This window comes from Sinocyclocheilus rhinocerous, unplaced genomic scaffold (assembly GCF_001515625.1).
Source record: "Sinocyclocheilus rhinocerous isolate Xijiao unplaced genomic scaffold, SAMN03320098_v1.1 scaffold4768, whole genome shotgun sequence".
In the NCBI taxonomy this organism is placed as follows: Eukaryota; Metazoa; Chordata; class Actinopteri; order Cypriniformes; family Cyprinidae; genus Sinocyclocheilus; species Sinocyclocheilus rhinocerous.
In genome coordinates this window covers 59,574-75,716 of record NW_015654055.1, presented here as the reverse complement: position 1 = coordinate 75,716, position 16,143 = coordinate 59,574, and the positions used below count along the sequence as shown (strand labels likewise).

General features: G+C 36.4%; 1 protein-coding gene across 2 annotated transcripts in view; it reads right to left on the bottom strand.

Annotated features, from left to right (window-relative positions):
* The window catches only part of LOC107716611 (bridging integrator 3-like), a 70,778-nt gene that overhangs the window by 44,003 nt on the left and 10,632 nt on the right, over positions 1 to 16,143 (bottom strand). For both annotated transcript variants that reach the window (XM_016523110.1, XM_016523109.1), the window contains exons 2-4: positions 7,469 to 7,517; positions 5,500 to 5,540; positions 601 to 662 (exon numbers count right to left, since the gene is read on the bottom strand). In XM_016523110.1, coding sequence (XP_016378596.1) covers positions 601 to 662; positions 5,500 to 5,540; positions 7,469 to 7,517 — 152 coding nt within the window. The remainder of the gene's footprint in view (positions 1 to 600; positions 663 to 5,499; positions 5,541 to 7,468; positions 7,518 to 16,143) is intronic.

Genomic DNA, 16,143 nt, shown 5'->3' with positions numbered 1-16,143 from the left:
GTTTTCATTTGTCACGTGTTTTCATCAGAGGTGCATGTTTCTGCGTGAGTTTGTTGTGTTTGGAACGACTTGAAAAGTCTGGAAGTGTGTGATCCTCAATCATTTAGTGTATGATGCACAGTTTTTCCCTCTGTAACTAATTACAAAGTCAGCAAGGGTATGATGACTAGTGTTTTAAAATCGGTTCAGATTTTAAACTGCATCATCCACATAGAAAAGTGTTACAGAAACCGCAGTTTAAATGATCTTCTGTTAATCAGCATTGTACAAAAGAAATGCCGTTTTACTGGAAGCAGGACATTGTTTTAATTATGATGTCAGTGGCTCAAAGTGTAGTACTTTCAGCTCTGTAACACACTTTTAATTCAATTAAAATATTCAATTAATGTCCACTGAATTTCTGTTAATATCAGAGAAGAAAATCCAAAAGTGAAAAATGCGACTTCTAGTATCAACGGAAGCGTATAGCTTCATTTTACCAATTTACAACAATATAAGGTTTTCTTTCCTATGACCAGTAAAAGCACTGATGTTACAGCAGTTATATTTAGATAAGAGTCAATATTAGCAGAGAGAAGAGAAATCATCACAACCACAAACCTAAATCAGCCTCTGTGCTTTTCTTCATGTCTTTATGCAGCTTCTTTGTCTGTTCTTCCAACCTAAAACAAATAAAAATTTTAATTAACAGTGCAATATTGCCATATTTTCAACATCAACATGTCTTTTTTACTCAATTTTCCTCCCATTTTTAAAAGAAATTCTGCAACACATTCAGTTTCTCAAAAGTGACAGTACAGAGTTTCACATATTTGATTTAAAAAAAAGAGCATAAGAAACATTCAAAAACATACTTCAACCTTTGGAATTATATAAATCCCGTTCAAAAGTGTAAAAATATTTTATATATAGTTGCTAAGGTGTAAAAAAAACCATCTTCAACAAGTCTCCATGATATTGTGGTTCTAAGATATGCTCACATCCCTTCTTCAATGTAAGCCGATGCCGCTTAGTAGTGAACATGAACCATTTTTACTCTTGACAGTTTCATCGGTTCATATTATTAACGCATAAGATGCTCATATCATATTTAAATCAGAGATAAACAACCGGAACTATTTTATTACGCTCATCTGCGAGTATCCATTCATGTTTCTGTACAACAGTAACATTTCCTGAGAGGCAGAAGAGATCATTCACAGGGTCTTTCACAGTGTTGATCCATTCACACCCGCTGGGGGTGTTAACAACTGCAATTACCGCACTACTGCATCCGACTCGCGCTCACACGAGTGTGTGTTTGCGCCACTGATGGGGGAGCTGTTCATTATAATCAATTAGGTGGAAAATTAGACACGGACTGAGGGACTCCCTTGAGGCACCTCACACTGCACTTATTACAGCAATTAAGGAAATGGAGAACTGGGGAAACTGGTGAAATTGGTCATTTAATTATTTATTTTTTTGGCTGTATGATATAAAAAGAAGAATTAAAGAAAGCAAAGGTGGAAAGAAAAGATTGTGGGGAAGTATATCACCTTTATATCAGGACGCAGAAAGAATGAAGAAAAAAAAATAAACAATTGAAGAGATGAAAAGGATGAGGAGGAGGTGTGGAATCAAGGGTAACTGGCAAGAAATGGAAAGAGAGACTCCTAACAAGATGAGATAAAGGGTCCATTACGGTAGGTGCTAATCGAGTAGCATTGGCCCAGCTGCTCCAGGCGGCTGTCATGTGAACACGCTAGCAGCACGCCTCCTCCGAACATGTGAATGGCATTTAGAGTTAGCGCAGGTTACAAGCCAACACATTAGCACCAAACCCCCCACATTCTGACGGAGGAATACGGGGGGCAGAAGAAGGAGAACAGACAATGTATTGTGGGGCTATGACTACATGTAAGTCTTATTGGCACAAAGTGTGAATTTCTACACCAAAATGCATGGCGACGATGTTAATAAACCAATGAGCCGCTCGAGACATAGATTTTACTAGTAAAGAATATTCTTGGACATTTTAGCCATTAAAGGGATAGTTCACCTACAAATTTTAATTCTGTCATTTACTCACCTTGATGTTCATTTTTAAAACACAAATTAAACTTATACGGAAGATATTTTTAATGAAACCTAAGAGATTTAAATTCCTCCAATTAAAGTCCATGTAACTAAAACTTTGGCTCTTCAAAAAGCTTATGAAGACATCGTAAAATTAGTGGTTTGGTGTATGACATGTTTGTGAATCAGACTGATCCAGTTCTTTACCTGAACTCATTTATGTGATCGTAGTGGTTAAGAACTCATTAAGTCACAATACACTGAAAAAAAATGGGGTAGAAACTATTTTCACTCAAAAATTGCTAGTAAAGTTCACAAACTATTGCAAAGAAACGGCAAGCAACTCAATAGTCGCGTTTCCACTGTCAGGCCAAAAGCGGGCGTGCTAATGCGTGCCAGGGCCAGTCGCGATTCCACTGTCACTTCCGGGGCTTGATCGTGCCTCGTCGGTGCTTTCTCGGGGCCAACGGTCCGGGTTTTTTGGCCCTACGAAAACCTTGGGCCAAAGCGGGCCAACTAGGACTAGAGGAGTGGTTATGAACAAAGGCGGAGTTTCTCCGCGTCTGGAGAGCGTCGGCGCCGCGGATCATTTCATAACGTTAACAGCTATAACACCAGCATTAAAGACTTTTAAAATAATTTTAGTTCAAAATTCACTTTCAGACAGCAGAGAGTGTTTGAAATAACTTGATCCGATGTGGATTATGATCACCTTACGAGGCAGAAATATTTATAAGCGATGCAAAAGGCTATGCATGCTAGCCATTAACGTTAAACATGGTAAATACGACCGCTTGAAGAAATCAGACGTCAGCTTTTTATTCTCTATCACAATCGTGTATTTACTTAGTAGCATATTTTATCTGTCATAAGTCTCGTCTCCAGAGTTTAGCTACGCGTATGTCATAAAAATATAATAGCCTAATGGTTTTTGTTCAGGAGCATTTATAAAAATATAGAAATGATCATTCTTGATCAGGCGTGTAAAGGGCGGGTTTTAGTGAAGCGCAGCGGAGCTTCTGGCCCGAGGGGGGAAACGCAGCGTGATTTTGGGCTCGGTGCTACAAGTCCGAGGCTATTAGCCCCGCCCCACCCGTTTAAAGCACTGGCTCGCACTGGCCCGACAGTGGAAAAGCGGCTATTGACTTAAACATTAGAAAAACATAAATTGTATTTTCTTGTAAAACATTTTTACAAATGTATGGCTTTAGAAAACTTAGAAAACACTGTACATGGTAGAAAATAGAATTATGGACTATTTTACAGCGTCTTTATGGTACTTTTTTGAAGCTTGAAAGCTTTTAGGCCTGTTCACACCAAGAACTATTAATATAAAGATAACTATAATGATAACTATATCAGTGTCCACACCAAAGCACGAGTAATTTCTGTTTTTGTTAAGTGCACTGTAGTTTTGTCATCTCCCACTTTAAATGATTGAGCTCTTTAAAGCAGGATTGATTCGGATTGGCTCAATGTTTTCATTGTTCATCATTTCATAAAAAAAATAAAATAAATGCTGTGAAAGTGATTCCAAGCAATGATTATCGTTCCTCTGTACCATTATCATAACAGTTGTGGTGTGGACTCTGCTATTCTTTTACATTCAGAATGATTTTTAAAACTATATTGCTATAGTTTATCGTCTTTGGTGTGAATGGGCCTTTAGTCTTCATTCATTGCAACTGGAAATGGAAAACAGCAACTAGCTCAATTTACAAAATATCTTCTTTTGTGTTCTACAGAAGAAAGAAAGTGATGGTTTGGAAATATATGAGGGTGAATACATTTTCATTTTTAAAACTAAATGAATGAATGACTGAATATGGATCAATGTAGTGCACCCCCTCCAGTACCACAACCACAAAAGAGTTTCACAAAGACAATGGGCATCACATACTCGGGGTGTGTGTGTGTTGTTGCATAATCTGTGGTATTCTGATAGCAATCAAACCAAAGGAGCGGCCCTCTCAGACAAGAGTTCAGGCCCCTACATGTCTGTGCCCACACCGCAAGCGCTTGCGTGTGTGATATATGCCTTTCAACACTTTGTACCGGGACTCCACCTACACAAGCGAAACTAAGGCGACAGAGTAAGGTGAGGCACTGGAAAGCACATACATCTCGGCAGATGACTTCCGACCTGATACAACAAGACAAGGAATATGATAAGCAGGCAAAACAAAACTGTTTGGTCCTTAAAACTACTAAATGGCTCCATGCTGGGGTGAATATCACAAAATAACACGTCCAGATCTCACAGGTAGAAAAAAAAACAAAAAAAACATGTACATTTAAGAATATAAGAAAGCAAAAGGTGGAAAAAAGAGTGGGAAAGTATATCATCTTTAGCAAGATCATTATATATAGGTCATGAAAATTGTATAACAGATTAATTTTTTTTAGATTCTATCCAGTCAGAGGAGGTCATTATATATAAATACACACACACACACGCACGCACATGTATGTGTGTATGTATATTTAATAAATTTAATTTAATTAAATTAAATTTAATTAAATTTTATATCAAGGTCATATATATATATATATATATATATATACACACATACATACAAGCACACACAGACACATTATTTAATGGGAATTAAACATTAAATTCACATTACTGTATTTTTTTCTTGTAATTTTCAAAATTAAATTTCTTTATATAAATGTTACTTTAAATAATCAATATAAATGATTTAAATTATTTTACAGTTATTTAAATCATACTTTTTTAATCTTTGCAAGTTTGCATTGAAAAAAAAAATATATATATATATATATAGATAGATAGAGAGAGAGAGAGCGAGAGAGAGAGAGAGAGAGAGAGAGAGAGAGAGAGAGTATTGTATTGTATTGTAAATATATGCATTTCATTTGAATTTTGGGGTGAAATATGACCTTGACAGGTTTTGTGAGATTTACCCATTCACATTAATCATAACCCATGGATTACATGGTCTATAAAGTCCTGAAGTGTACTGGCTAGGTAGGTACAGGTCTATACATGAAAATACATATGGATTAAGGCTGGAGGCATTTCAGTCAACCTCACATTTAGAGCGCTGAAAACCCTGTAACCACGCTTCCATTGTGTCATACACAGGAATCACTTAGCTTTTGTCATGTTTGGGGAGAAACAAATGATGCATCAGGGTCTCGTCGACAATGTAGCAATCCTTTGGAACACCTAGACTGGTGCCATGGTTTTGATCAAATCAAAAGGTTTAAAATCTGATGCCGATCTATTTTTAAAATCGATGTACTACTTGGGTTTGCTCTTGTTGGGAAAACAAATATTTGTTTCGCTGTCGTCTTTTAAGTGCAGTCTTCTACTGGGCAATTTCAGGCTAGCTAATGATACTCAGAAACATTCAAAGTTCAAAAACACATCGGATAAAAATAAAAACAACAACATCGGACATGTCAACTTACTTTTGGAGTTTCTCATATTCCCGCTCAAAGTCCCTTTCAACCTGTGGAGGAGACATGTGGAGAGATATGAGAAGAATGGATAGAAAGATCTCTTTAAAGAAGTGTGTGGGCAAACTGCTCTAGTTTTCTACAAGCGCTCTTGGGTGTGTAATCATAAAAACAGAATCTACAGGGCAAGTAAAAAAAAAACCGTAAAGCCAGTAGAGGAAAGAAGTGAGCTGGATATCAGTTTGGGACGTTTTTTAGCTATTAGGCGAGATCTCTGAAGAACGCCAACGAGATCAAAAGAAAAAAAAAAAACGATTAAGAAAACAGAACAAGCAGAATCTTTCATTTGGAAATCAGCAGTTGCAGGAGGTCCTGTAATTATTGCAGTGGCCTTCTGTTGCCACATTAGCTTGTGTCCATGCCACCCTACCGCTGTGTGTAGGGGGTTAATGATGCCATAATTGCAGCAGTAGGGGTTCCTGTCCTGTGGTTCGGTGGGCAAAGTCCATAAATAAACAATATTTGGGAAGGCAGGCAGTCGGTAGCCCGTTTAGAGCCATGTGTCCGGCCTGTGGCCTGCCCACTCATGGGTGACCATGGAAGTGTGGTGTAACAGGAAAGGAGGCGAGTTAGAGGTGATGAGGGGAAAATAAGAAAAAAAAAAAAAGATGTTGATTGACCTCCCTAAAACGAGGAAGAGGTCAGGACGCCCACTCACGGACACACAAGTGTACGGTGTCCACAACAGAGAGGCGCTTATGAACTCACAGTTGATCTATTCAAACAATGACTCAATCACAGACCACAGCACTGGAGTCAACTGGACTAGAAAACTAGACCTTTACATTCGCTGGAGAGAATGTGAGTGGCGTGTGCCTGAGAAAACTCGTCGAGGCGATGCTAGAGTGGTCTGCTGCTAGTGCTGCGTTGTAGCTACTGTAGATATTTGCATATAAAACCAATTCAAAAGATCACATCCCCAAGTCTCTTTGAAATTCTGCTCTCTAGATATAGCAAAAATGTAAACTCTGAATTGATTTCTAACGATAAATTAAAAACCTTTAAAGACAGACCTACTGTGAGGTCTGTCATTGGTTGTTAATCAATGGTATATATGCTTTTATTGAAGCCATCAGCCATATAATTTCAACTTTAAATAATTGTGTGTAACAGCAGATTTCCAGGTGAAAAAACTACATTACCCAAGATAATCAACATCTTTAAATTAATAGTTTTATATTTCTCTGTCATTTTTAATTCAATTAATGTCATACAGTGCTTCATGGGATTGTAGTTTTTTTCCCCCTCATTAAAGCCATCAAGTACCTTTGTCTTTTTGTCAAATTTATTTTTGCTGTGCAAATATGTTTTGCAAATATGTTTGTATTCACCTCATAGCTGGCTGATTTGCTTCATGAAAGATTTTTTTTTTTTTTATCCCAATGGGAAAATACAGCATTTTTGGTGAAAATTTGCAATAAAAAATTAATTTTTAAAAGTTTTGGTGTGCCAACTTTTTCCTTTTTGTCATTGGTTTTAGTTGGTTGAGCACTGAGCTTTTTGCCTTTTTGTGCACATTTTTTGTCTATTTTGTTTTTGATCTGATTATACTTTATTCTTTGTCATTAAAACAATAGATAATTCCATTTTGTTTTCAAATTGTTTTCAAATAAATCTAAAATTATATTAGTAAATACTGCTAATTATATATTAATATTATTTTATCATAGTTGTGTATGTTATATAAAATAAACTGTGTTATATAAATATATTGGCTCTATACCATCTCTCCAAGATTTTGGCATCATTAAAAAAAAACATATCAGTCAAGCACTTATCACAAGCATTGGTGGAAGAAAAGTGTTCAAGAGTCTTGTATGAAAACAGTCATTATTATTTTTGCAAATTCATTTTGTGGCACAAAAATCACATAAGTAAAAGTAAGTAAAAAAGGAACAGAAAAATCCAGTGGATTTCTTACCGTTTTCGAAACAATCTGTTTCCTTGGTTGTCCGATTTTGAAAGGAATCCTAGGAAAGTAAAAAAAAAAGACAGACAGACATAATTATAAGGTGGATTACATTCAGAACAAAAAAATACATTTCATTACATTAATTTTATAACATTAAATACAATTATAATATTTAATTCTCCTGAGTCCATTTTATTTTCAGATGAAGGCTTCATTTAAAGGTCATGGTTTTTCATAGACAGTTTTGAGGTTCACTATAGAAAACCCCAGCAGCTAATCAAATCATCTCATATGGACCACATAAATTCATCTCAGAAGCCATCAAAGGCGGATGCGCACAATTAGAAGTGGCTGGAAATCCTTGAAGGTGACCTGTTTGCTGCTGTGTGTGTTGCACACATGTGTGCTGTGTGTGTGCATGGCTCTGAGCGAATGCACGCTTGCAGTAGCAGACCACAAAGGCGGCTGCGCACAATTAGAAGTGGCTGTCGCCGCTGCCACAAGTCTTCCTGTGGTCTGCCGGGGGGAGAACGCTACATGTGCACATCTTACACACATGCACTTTCCTGTGGTCTGCTACTGCAAGCGGGCATTTGCTCAGAGCCCTGCACACACATAGCACACACGTGTGCAACACACACAGCAGCAAACAGGTCACCTTCAAGAATGAACTCGAATAATGAGTTCTCAGTTCTCCATGGATCTTAAGAGAGTTTATATTCAGGAATGACTCCAGTTCGGTAGTGATTCCACTAAATATCACGACCAAACTCTTCTGAATTCCTTTAAAGTTACATTTTGGGTTTATTAAAGAATATTACTTGTAGTTCAACGGGTAAGTCAGAAAGCACAACCAACTCAAAGTCAGTCATTAGAATGATTTGAACCAAAAACTTCAAGACTTGTTGACTTGATTCATTAAATGATTCAGCTTATAAGAATCATGCATTCACGACTCAATAAATATAGCCTTTATTATTTCGTGGTGTCCAATCTTTCTCTTTCATCACTTTCAAGTCAGCAAGAACAACCTGGCCAAACCAATCTATTTCACCATGATGGCACTTGCAGATACATTTGATCAACATCTGGGGAATAAAGCAGATATTCGAGAATGGTTTCCACAATGAATCTCTCAAAAATCTTTTGGCTCCAATATAATTTTTTTTTTAATATTGGCTATCATTTTATGCATTTTCATAGAGTAAAGGTGCAATCGCATGTACCATTGTTTAGTAAATGTCCGTGGGCGAAATCCAGTCATTTCAGGAATCCACACAATCGAGAATTTCTCATGCAGTTGAAAGATTTAACCACGCAGATTTTGCAATCGGTTCACATTGGTCACACAAAATCTCTATGTTGACTAACAGCTTGGTTTGAAATTAACTTCTATGTGAGCCGTGCTTCATCGATACACTATTGACAAAAGACAATGGACAATTTTTCCTCACAAAATTTTGCACGACCACATCTTAAGTTTTGGGCTTTCATAATTCATTTGGACAGTAAGTGTCAGATAAGCCTATAATGAGTTCAGATCTAATAAATCAGCCTTTACAGGAAGTCTGGCAATCAATTTTCACTATTTAGCAGACCTCAACAGATCGTAACCCTGACACCTAAGCCCTCTGGGTGTGAAGGTATGTTAACTTTGGTCTGATTTTCTTCCAATTCAACAAATGTAAAAAAATAAATAAATAAAAAAAAAAGACTGATACGCCTACAGGTCGTCCTTCGGTTGGGTCACAACGATTGGTTTTGTCTCCTGATAAAATCTCACTCACAGAACTGTGAAAGGATCAACTTGTTTAATTTGATACTTTATGCCATTCTCTTTTCAAACCTAGTTGTGTTGTTGTTGTTAACTGTCAAGTTTAAAGAGTGGAAGGTGTCAAAATAATGCTGTTTGGAATTGAAGAACTTCATTCTGGTGAATGGATTTCTGAAGTGACATCTCTCAAAATCAGGAAACTAGATCACTTCAAAAGTTCTGATGAAATGGTATCATTTCAAAGCACACCAAAGGCCTCAACTAATGAAACATGCCATGGTGTTCACATGGACGATCAAGGTTTGAGTCCAGCCTGCAACATGACATTTAGGGCTGTACAATCAATGACAGTCTACAAAACCTGGCCTGGTTGTTCTGGAAAGTCACTCGGTAGGTAAAAACTCATCCTGTCCTATATAACTGATGACTGAGTAATGTGGGCAGAGAAAGAATCTCTTTAGTTTGCAGCATGGACGCTACTTCACAAAGACATGAGGATGAGGTTTCTGTTGAAATGAGAATCACCCCAGACCAGCATTAATGGAGCAAACAGATGTGACGATTGAACAGCTTCAGCTTCTATCATGACAAACAGCTGCCAACCTGCACGACATCTCATGCCTGATATGCTGTATGTTCAGTTCACTTTTCTCACTGCACATCTAAACTTTTCATGAGACATTTACTGCCCGTTTTGTTATTAACATTAACAACAGTGAAATGTCTAAGAATGCACCAAGACAGGCTGACAAATCATCAAAATGACAATGTACATACACTGATCACTGTAAAAAAAAAAATATATATATATTTTTTAATTACTAATATTTCATATTAAAAATAAATAAAAAATTCAGCAAGGATGCATTAAATTGATCAAAAGTGACAGTACAGACATGTATATATTTACAAAAGATTCTGTTTCAAATAAATGCTGCACTTTATTTTTAGAGCACAACTGTTTTCAAATCAGCAAATATTAGTATATATAAGCATATTAGTGATTTCTGAAGGATCATGCGGCACTGAAGACTTGAGTAATGATGATGAAAATTCAGCTTTGATCACAGGAATAAATTACATTTTATAATTTGTTCAAATAAAAAAAAAAAAAAAAACACTTGTCCCTTTTAGACTTGCACTCTATTCATTTGCTGCTTGTTTTCTTAAAGGGTTATTTCACCCAAAAATAAAAATGAGGCTTGTTTTACTCACCCCCAAGGCATCCTAGGTGTATATGACTTTCCCCGGAGCCGTGTGAGAGACTTTTTAACTTTAAGTTTAACTTCTTTTGGACTGAAGCAATGCAACACCCGCTGACTGCAATGATAGAGCTTGAAAGATCAAAGACCATTTTTAATATAACTCCGACTAGATTCGTCTGAAAGAAGAAAGTCATATACACCTAGGATGCCCCGGGGGTGAGTAAAACGTAGCCTAATTTTCATTTTTGGGTAAACTAACCCTTAAAAAAAAACTAACACTTGCTTTCTAATCTTTTTGTATTCTAACTGTTTTCTTTTCATTTATTATACAATTAACAAAAGCAAAAAAGACCTCTAACACTAGCTTGCTCTATTCTTTTTCTATTCTATCCGTTTTCTTTTTATTTATTATATTATTTAAAAAACCCTTGCTACGTGTACTGCGTTAAGCTAACTGAGACTTGTTATAGCACTTGTATATCATTGCTTTTGTTGATTTTGATTGCTTCCATTGTCCTCATTTGTAAGTCGCTTTGCATCTGCTAAATGACTAAATGGAAATAGAACATTTTAAATTGTAATAATATTTTTAAATATTAGTTTTTAAAGATTTTTTATTACCGTGATCATGCACAATATTGCTTAAATTTACAGCAGAATAATCATGAATATCCTGAGAGTAATATATCACCCATCCCTAAACCTTATATTATCTGCACCCATATCAGACGATTACGATGGTGATAGGGTTGGGTACCGAAACCCGGTACCAATATGGCACCGGTACCTATGTAACCGGTATGTACTAGAACCGAATCCGAGAGCAGAAATCGGTGCCTCATTTCGGTGCCATGCCTGAGCGATCGATTGAAATATTTGTCCTCTGGTTCTCCGAAACGGACGAAAGAAGTATCATCACTGGCACCGCACGTGAAAAATAATTTCCTGAATGAGAAAATGCACGTGAACTCAAGTCGGAAAGCTCTAATAATACAAATCCAACACATCTTTGTAGTAACGAGAGTGTCCATGTTGTTTTCACATTCCGACTTAAAAGCACAACTCGGGAAACGAGAGCATTTGAGGAGCGCGTGAATGTAGTAATTACACTTGCTCTGATGGCAGCAGGTAGCCTTCCATTAACTAAGCTAAACATGCTTAAATTAAAATGCCTAAAGCTAAACCTCCCTTGTATTCACATTTCTAAACCTGTTGTCCAACAAAAGAGAAAATTATAACCTTTTTACTCCACAACACCAGTCAAATGCTTCCTTTTGTGATCTGAAGAGGCTTCTTGTTACAGAATGAGGCAGAAAATATGTTCCATACGCTACTTTAAAAAGAATACATCGATTAGCAATAAATTAGGGTGACCATACGTCCTCTTTTCCCCGGACATGTCCTCTTTTTGGACCTTCTAACACTAGCGTTCCCTATTCTTTTTCTATTATTTCTACTTGTTTTCTTTTTATTTATTATAAAAACAAAATAAGCAAAGAAACAAAAAAAACCTGGCTACTTATACTGTTAGGCGAAGCCCCGCCCACGAACCCGCCCCCTACTGTCCTCTTTTTGAAAAACTAAAATATGGTCACCCTACTAAAGCTAAACTTCCCTTGTAATGACTTGCAATGAGAAGCATTTCTAAACCTGTTGTCCAACAAAAGAGAACATTATAACCTTTTTATTCCACAACACCAGTCAAATGCTTCCTTTTGTGATCTGATGAGGCTTCTTGTCACAGACAAGAGGCAGAAAATATGTTCTATATGCTACTTTAAAAATAATACATCAATTAGCAATAAATTAGGGTGACCATATGTCCTCTTTTTGGACCTACAAAAATGCGTCCGGCCGGGAATTCTTAATTGCCCAAAATGTCCGGGATTCGGCTGTTTTCTTAATCCCACTCCCGCTGAATCTCTGACCATTGCCGCCTGCTCCCGCAACATGTGTTTCGCTCCCGCGATTTTCGTGTCCACTCCTTTAAACATTCTAATATTGTGTATAATTTTGGCGCATCAGGGAGCCACTCTCAGGATGCGGTGTGTTTAAATATTTTTGAATGAGCGTTTGCGCTGTTTACTTTCACTTTCGATTTCGCGATCACACGCACTCTGTGTAAAGGGAGCACATCTTACAAGATACTCAAGCATGGTCTTGTCAGTCATCTCTCCTTATTCTCGACCTGTGATCAGTCAAAGCTGACTCCGGTAGCTCTTGTTGGATGCAGGGTTACCAAGTCCGCGTTTTTTTCCACAGAATTGGGCTACTTTTAAACTGTTGCCATGGGTTGATTTTCCCAAGTGGGTTAAAGGTTTGAAATATTGCATAAATTACATTTGACTGAAATGCTTGTATTGAAACATTTTGCATTCTACCAAGATAAAACTTTCATGGACTTCTACATTAACTGTTCCCTCCTGGTGGAATGACCTGCCCAGCTCAATCCAAGAAGCTGAGTCCTTAATATTTTCAAGAAACGGTTGAAAACACATCTCTTTCATCTTCTTTTGACCCTCTAACACTAGCACTCTCTATTCTAATGCTACTTCTAATTTTATCTGCTTGTTTTTTTTTTAATTAAAAAACTTGACCCTCTAACATTTGCACTCTCTATTCTATTTCTGTTCTAATGGCCAATCCATCATTTTTTGGTGGAATTTATTTATTTATTTTTTAATAAGTATTGGTTCAGGCACCATTTAGGCACCAGAACCGTTTTAAAAGTATCGGTTTGGCACCGGTATCGAAAAAAACCCAATCGATACCCAACCCTAGATGGCAATCAGTAAAAAATAAAAAAATTATATTGGTCAATGCTGTTATACTGTGCATTAACTGTGTTAAAGAAGAAGAAGAAGAAGAAGAAGAAGAAAAGAACAGCAAGATTGACACACCATTGAACCTGTTTCTTAGGGAATGGCAGGTCTTCCTGTCAAACTTAATGTTAATGTACTAAAGACGTGGCACAATGGCATCACATTCCTATCTCCTGTTCTCACAACTTCCCTTAAGTGAAAAGCAGCAATTAACCGTTCGGTCCCCTTCTTCTCTGTCTCGTGCGTTATTTAGTAATTACACCTGAGACAGGCTGGGGTAGACCTGGAGAGAGAGAAAAAAAAAAACACGTTTCCACTGCTGCCATTGCAGGCACCTCTCTCACGCACACTTCTACACACACTATTATTGATGTGACAGAAGTATGGCTCCAGAAGATTGATGGACAGCTGTGGATGACAGGAACGTGCCGATGCCAACTGCGTCAAAGGCTTGCCGCACACTTGCCTCGCGTTATCATCATTTAATTTTAGGCAGTCGTTAAAAATAAAAAAAGAAGAGTAGGCTATACACTCCACACTGAACTACATTACTTAAATAGATGAACTATATTAATCTTGTTTTAATGATAAAACACAGCACTGCTCCAAAGAACACAAAGTTCACCTTTTGTCATGTTGCTGTTATGCCTAAATCATCATGGAAAACTACAAGGCATCACCCACATAACTTCCTGAAGTCCTACTGCTGACTCACCCCAAAAACAGTTTACTACTGCCAGAATTACATAAACAGCCATCACTCAGAGCTCGGCAAGCAGAAAAAAAAAGAGAAAGTAGACTGAAGTCAATTGTTTCATCTGTGTGATGACGTAGTGAGTTGCAACCTCAAGTGATCACTTGTTTCTCCTTTCATGTCCTCAGAAAGGTGAGTTTATCTTCGTAAGCAGGTCACATGTCAGTAAGGATTGCTCAACGAGATCTTCTATATGATTTGACAGAGGAAATCCATTTGACACTCAAAGAAGATGGATTTTTGTTCACTATGGCTGCTCACTGGGTCTCATTTAATAACCGTGCATATGCACCAATCTGCATACAAACAACATTTCATTAGGTAACACTAAATTGATAAACTGATATGGGGAGGGGAAAACTTGCCAATGCAATATTTCTCATTTTCATTTAAAAATGAAATACTAAATAACTAAAAATAATACTTAAATAAAAATGAATAAATACTGCATAGACATATTAAAACAAAATCTAATAAAAATGACAAAAACGCACAACATAATTACTATAACTAAAATTAAAGTACAGAAAATATACAAATAAAACCTAATTCTAAATATTAACAAAAACTGCAATAATATTAACAAAAAGAATATAATTTTTTTTAAATGCTGGTAAAAAAATTTTCACAAACAAATCAATATGTTTTGTAGTTCATACTAAAAAATAACATTTATTCTTAATTGAAAAATGTAGGTAAAATAGAAACCAAAATGACAACCTTGGCCTTACAAATGTGTTAAGATGCAAATTCATTCAAAGATATTTAATTTTAAATATATTTCATTATGCAGAAACCTCTTATATGGATATGGTTTGGGCATGTTTATGCAAATTACTAACATTAGGTACTCGCTCATTTAGAATACTACCAAAAAAAATACTCAAGATTAGAATTAAAAACAAGGCTGAAAACAAATTAGGAAGAAATTTTCTGTAGAAATTATCCTGCACAATAAATACAAAAAATCCACACAATTATTAGCGAATAAGACCCAATGAATTTTTGAATTAAAAATTAAAGCCCTTAATTTCTATCACTTATTTATGCCCACTATCTTAACAATAATATTTATTTTGCATAAAGAAAAAGATGAGTGACTAACTCATTCGTATATAGTGCCATAAAAATGTAGCATGGACAATTAAAATGACTTCGCAAAATTCCTTCATTAACATTACAACAGACTTGTTGACGCCCCTTCGAACATCACAACATTTTTAGTTAAAAACAAACTTGTGGGTTCATTTCACAGAAAGTTACTATTTGACTTCAGAAGATGAATATAGCATATGAGTCATATAGGCTGATTTTATGGGTTTTTTAATGGTGCATTTTTTTTTAGTTTGACAGCATCTGTCCTTTACTTTCATTATATGGTAAAAGAGAAGTACGAATGTGCTGATAAACTTATTTTGTGTTCCATGAAAGTCAGTCATATGAGCCAGAAAATACAGGGGGAATATATAATGACAGATTTTAATTTGTTGATGAACTATTCCTTCACAATCTACTAATCAAGATTAGCATATTAACACCAGAGCTGTGGGGTCGTTTAAAGGGGTCATATGATGTTGCTAAAAATAACATTATTTTGTGTATTTGGTGTAATGAAATGTGTTTATGCGGTTTAAGGTTAAAAAAACACATTATTTTCCACATACTGCACATTATTGTTTCTCCTCTATGCCCCGCCTTTCTGAAACGAAGATTTTTAGAGGAATTTGTTGCATCCAGTGGGGACATAATTACGGATTATAATTACATATACTGTTTTACGCGCTGCGTCACATCGCGCCGCGTAAACATAAAACCATATCTGCATTTGTGATCGGAGAAATGACAAACAACAAGCGCTACTCTACACTGCCCAAAACAAAAGGGCGTTTTTAAACGAGCCGTTTTAGGTAGTTTGAATCATCAGTGGCAAATCCTTTAAATGAAAACGTACTTACAGTCTGTGAGTCAGAACAGCCGGCATTGTAGTCTACTCTCCCAGGATCAGGAAACAGTCCTCCATAAAATGTGATGCACACATCTGAATATTTGGGTTGAACTGTTCTGGAACAGTGTTGTAAATACAACTTAACCACTGATTTCTAGTCGTGTCCATTTTTGGAAGGCCAAAC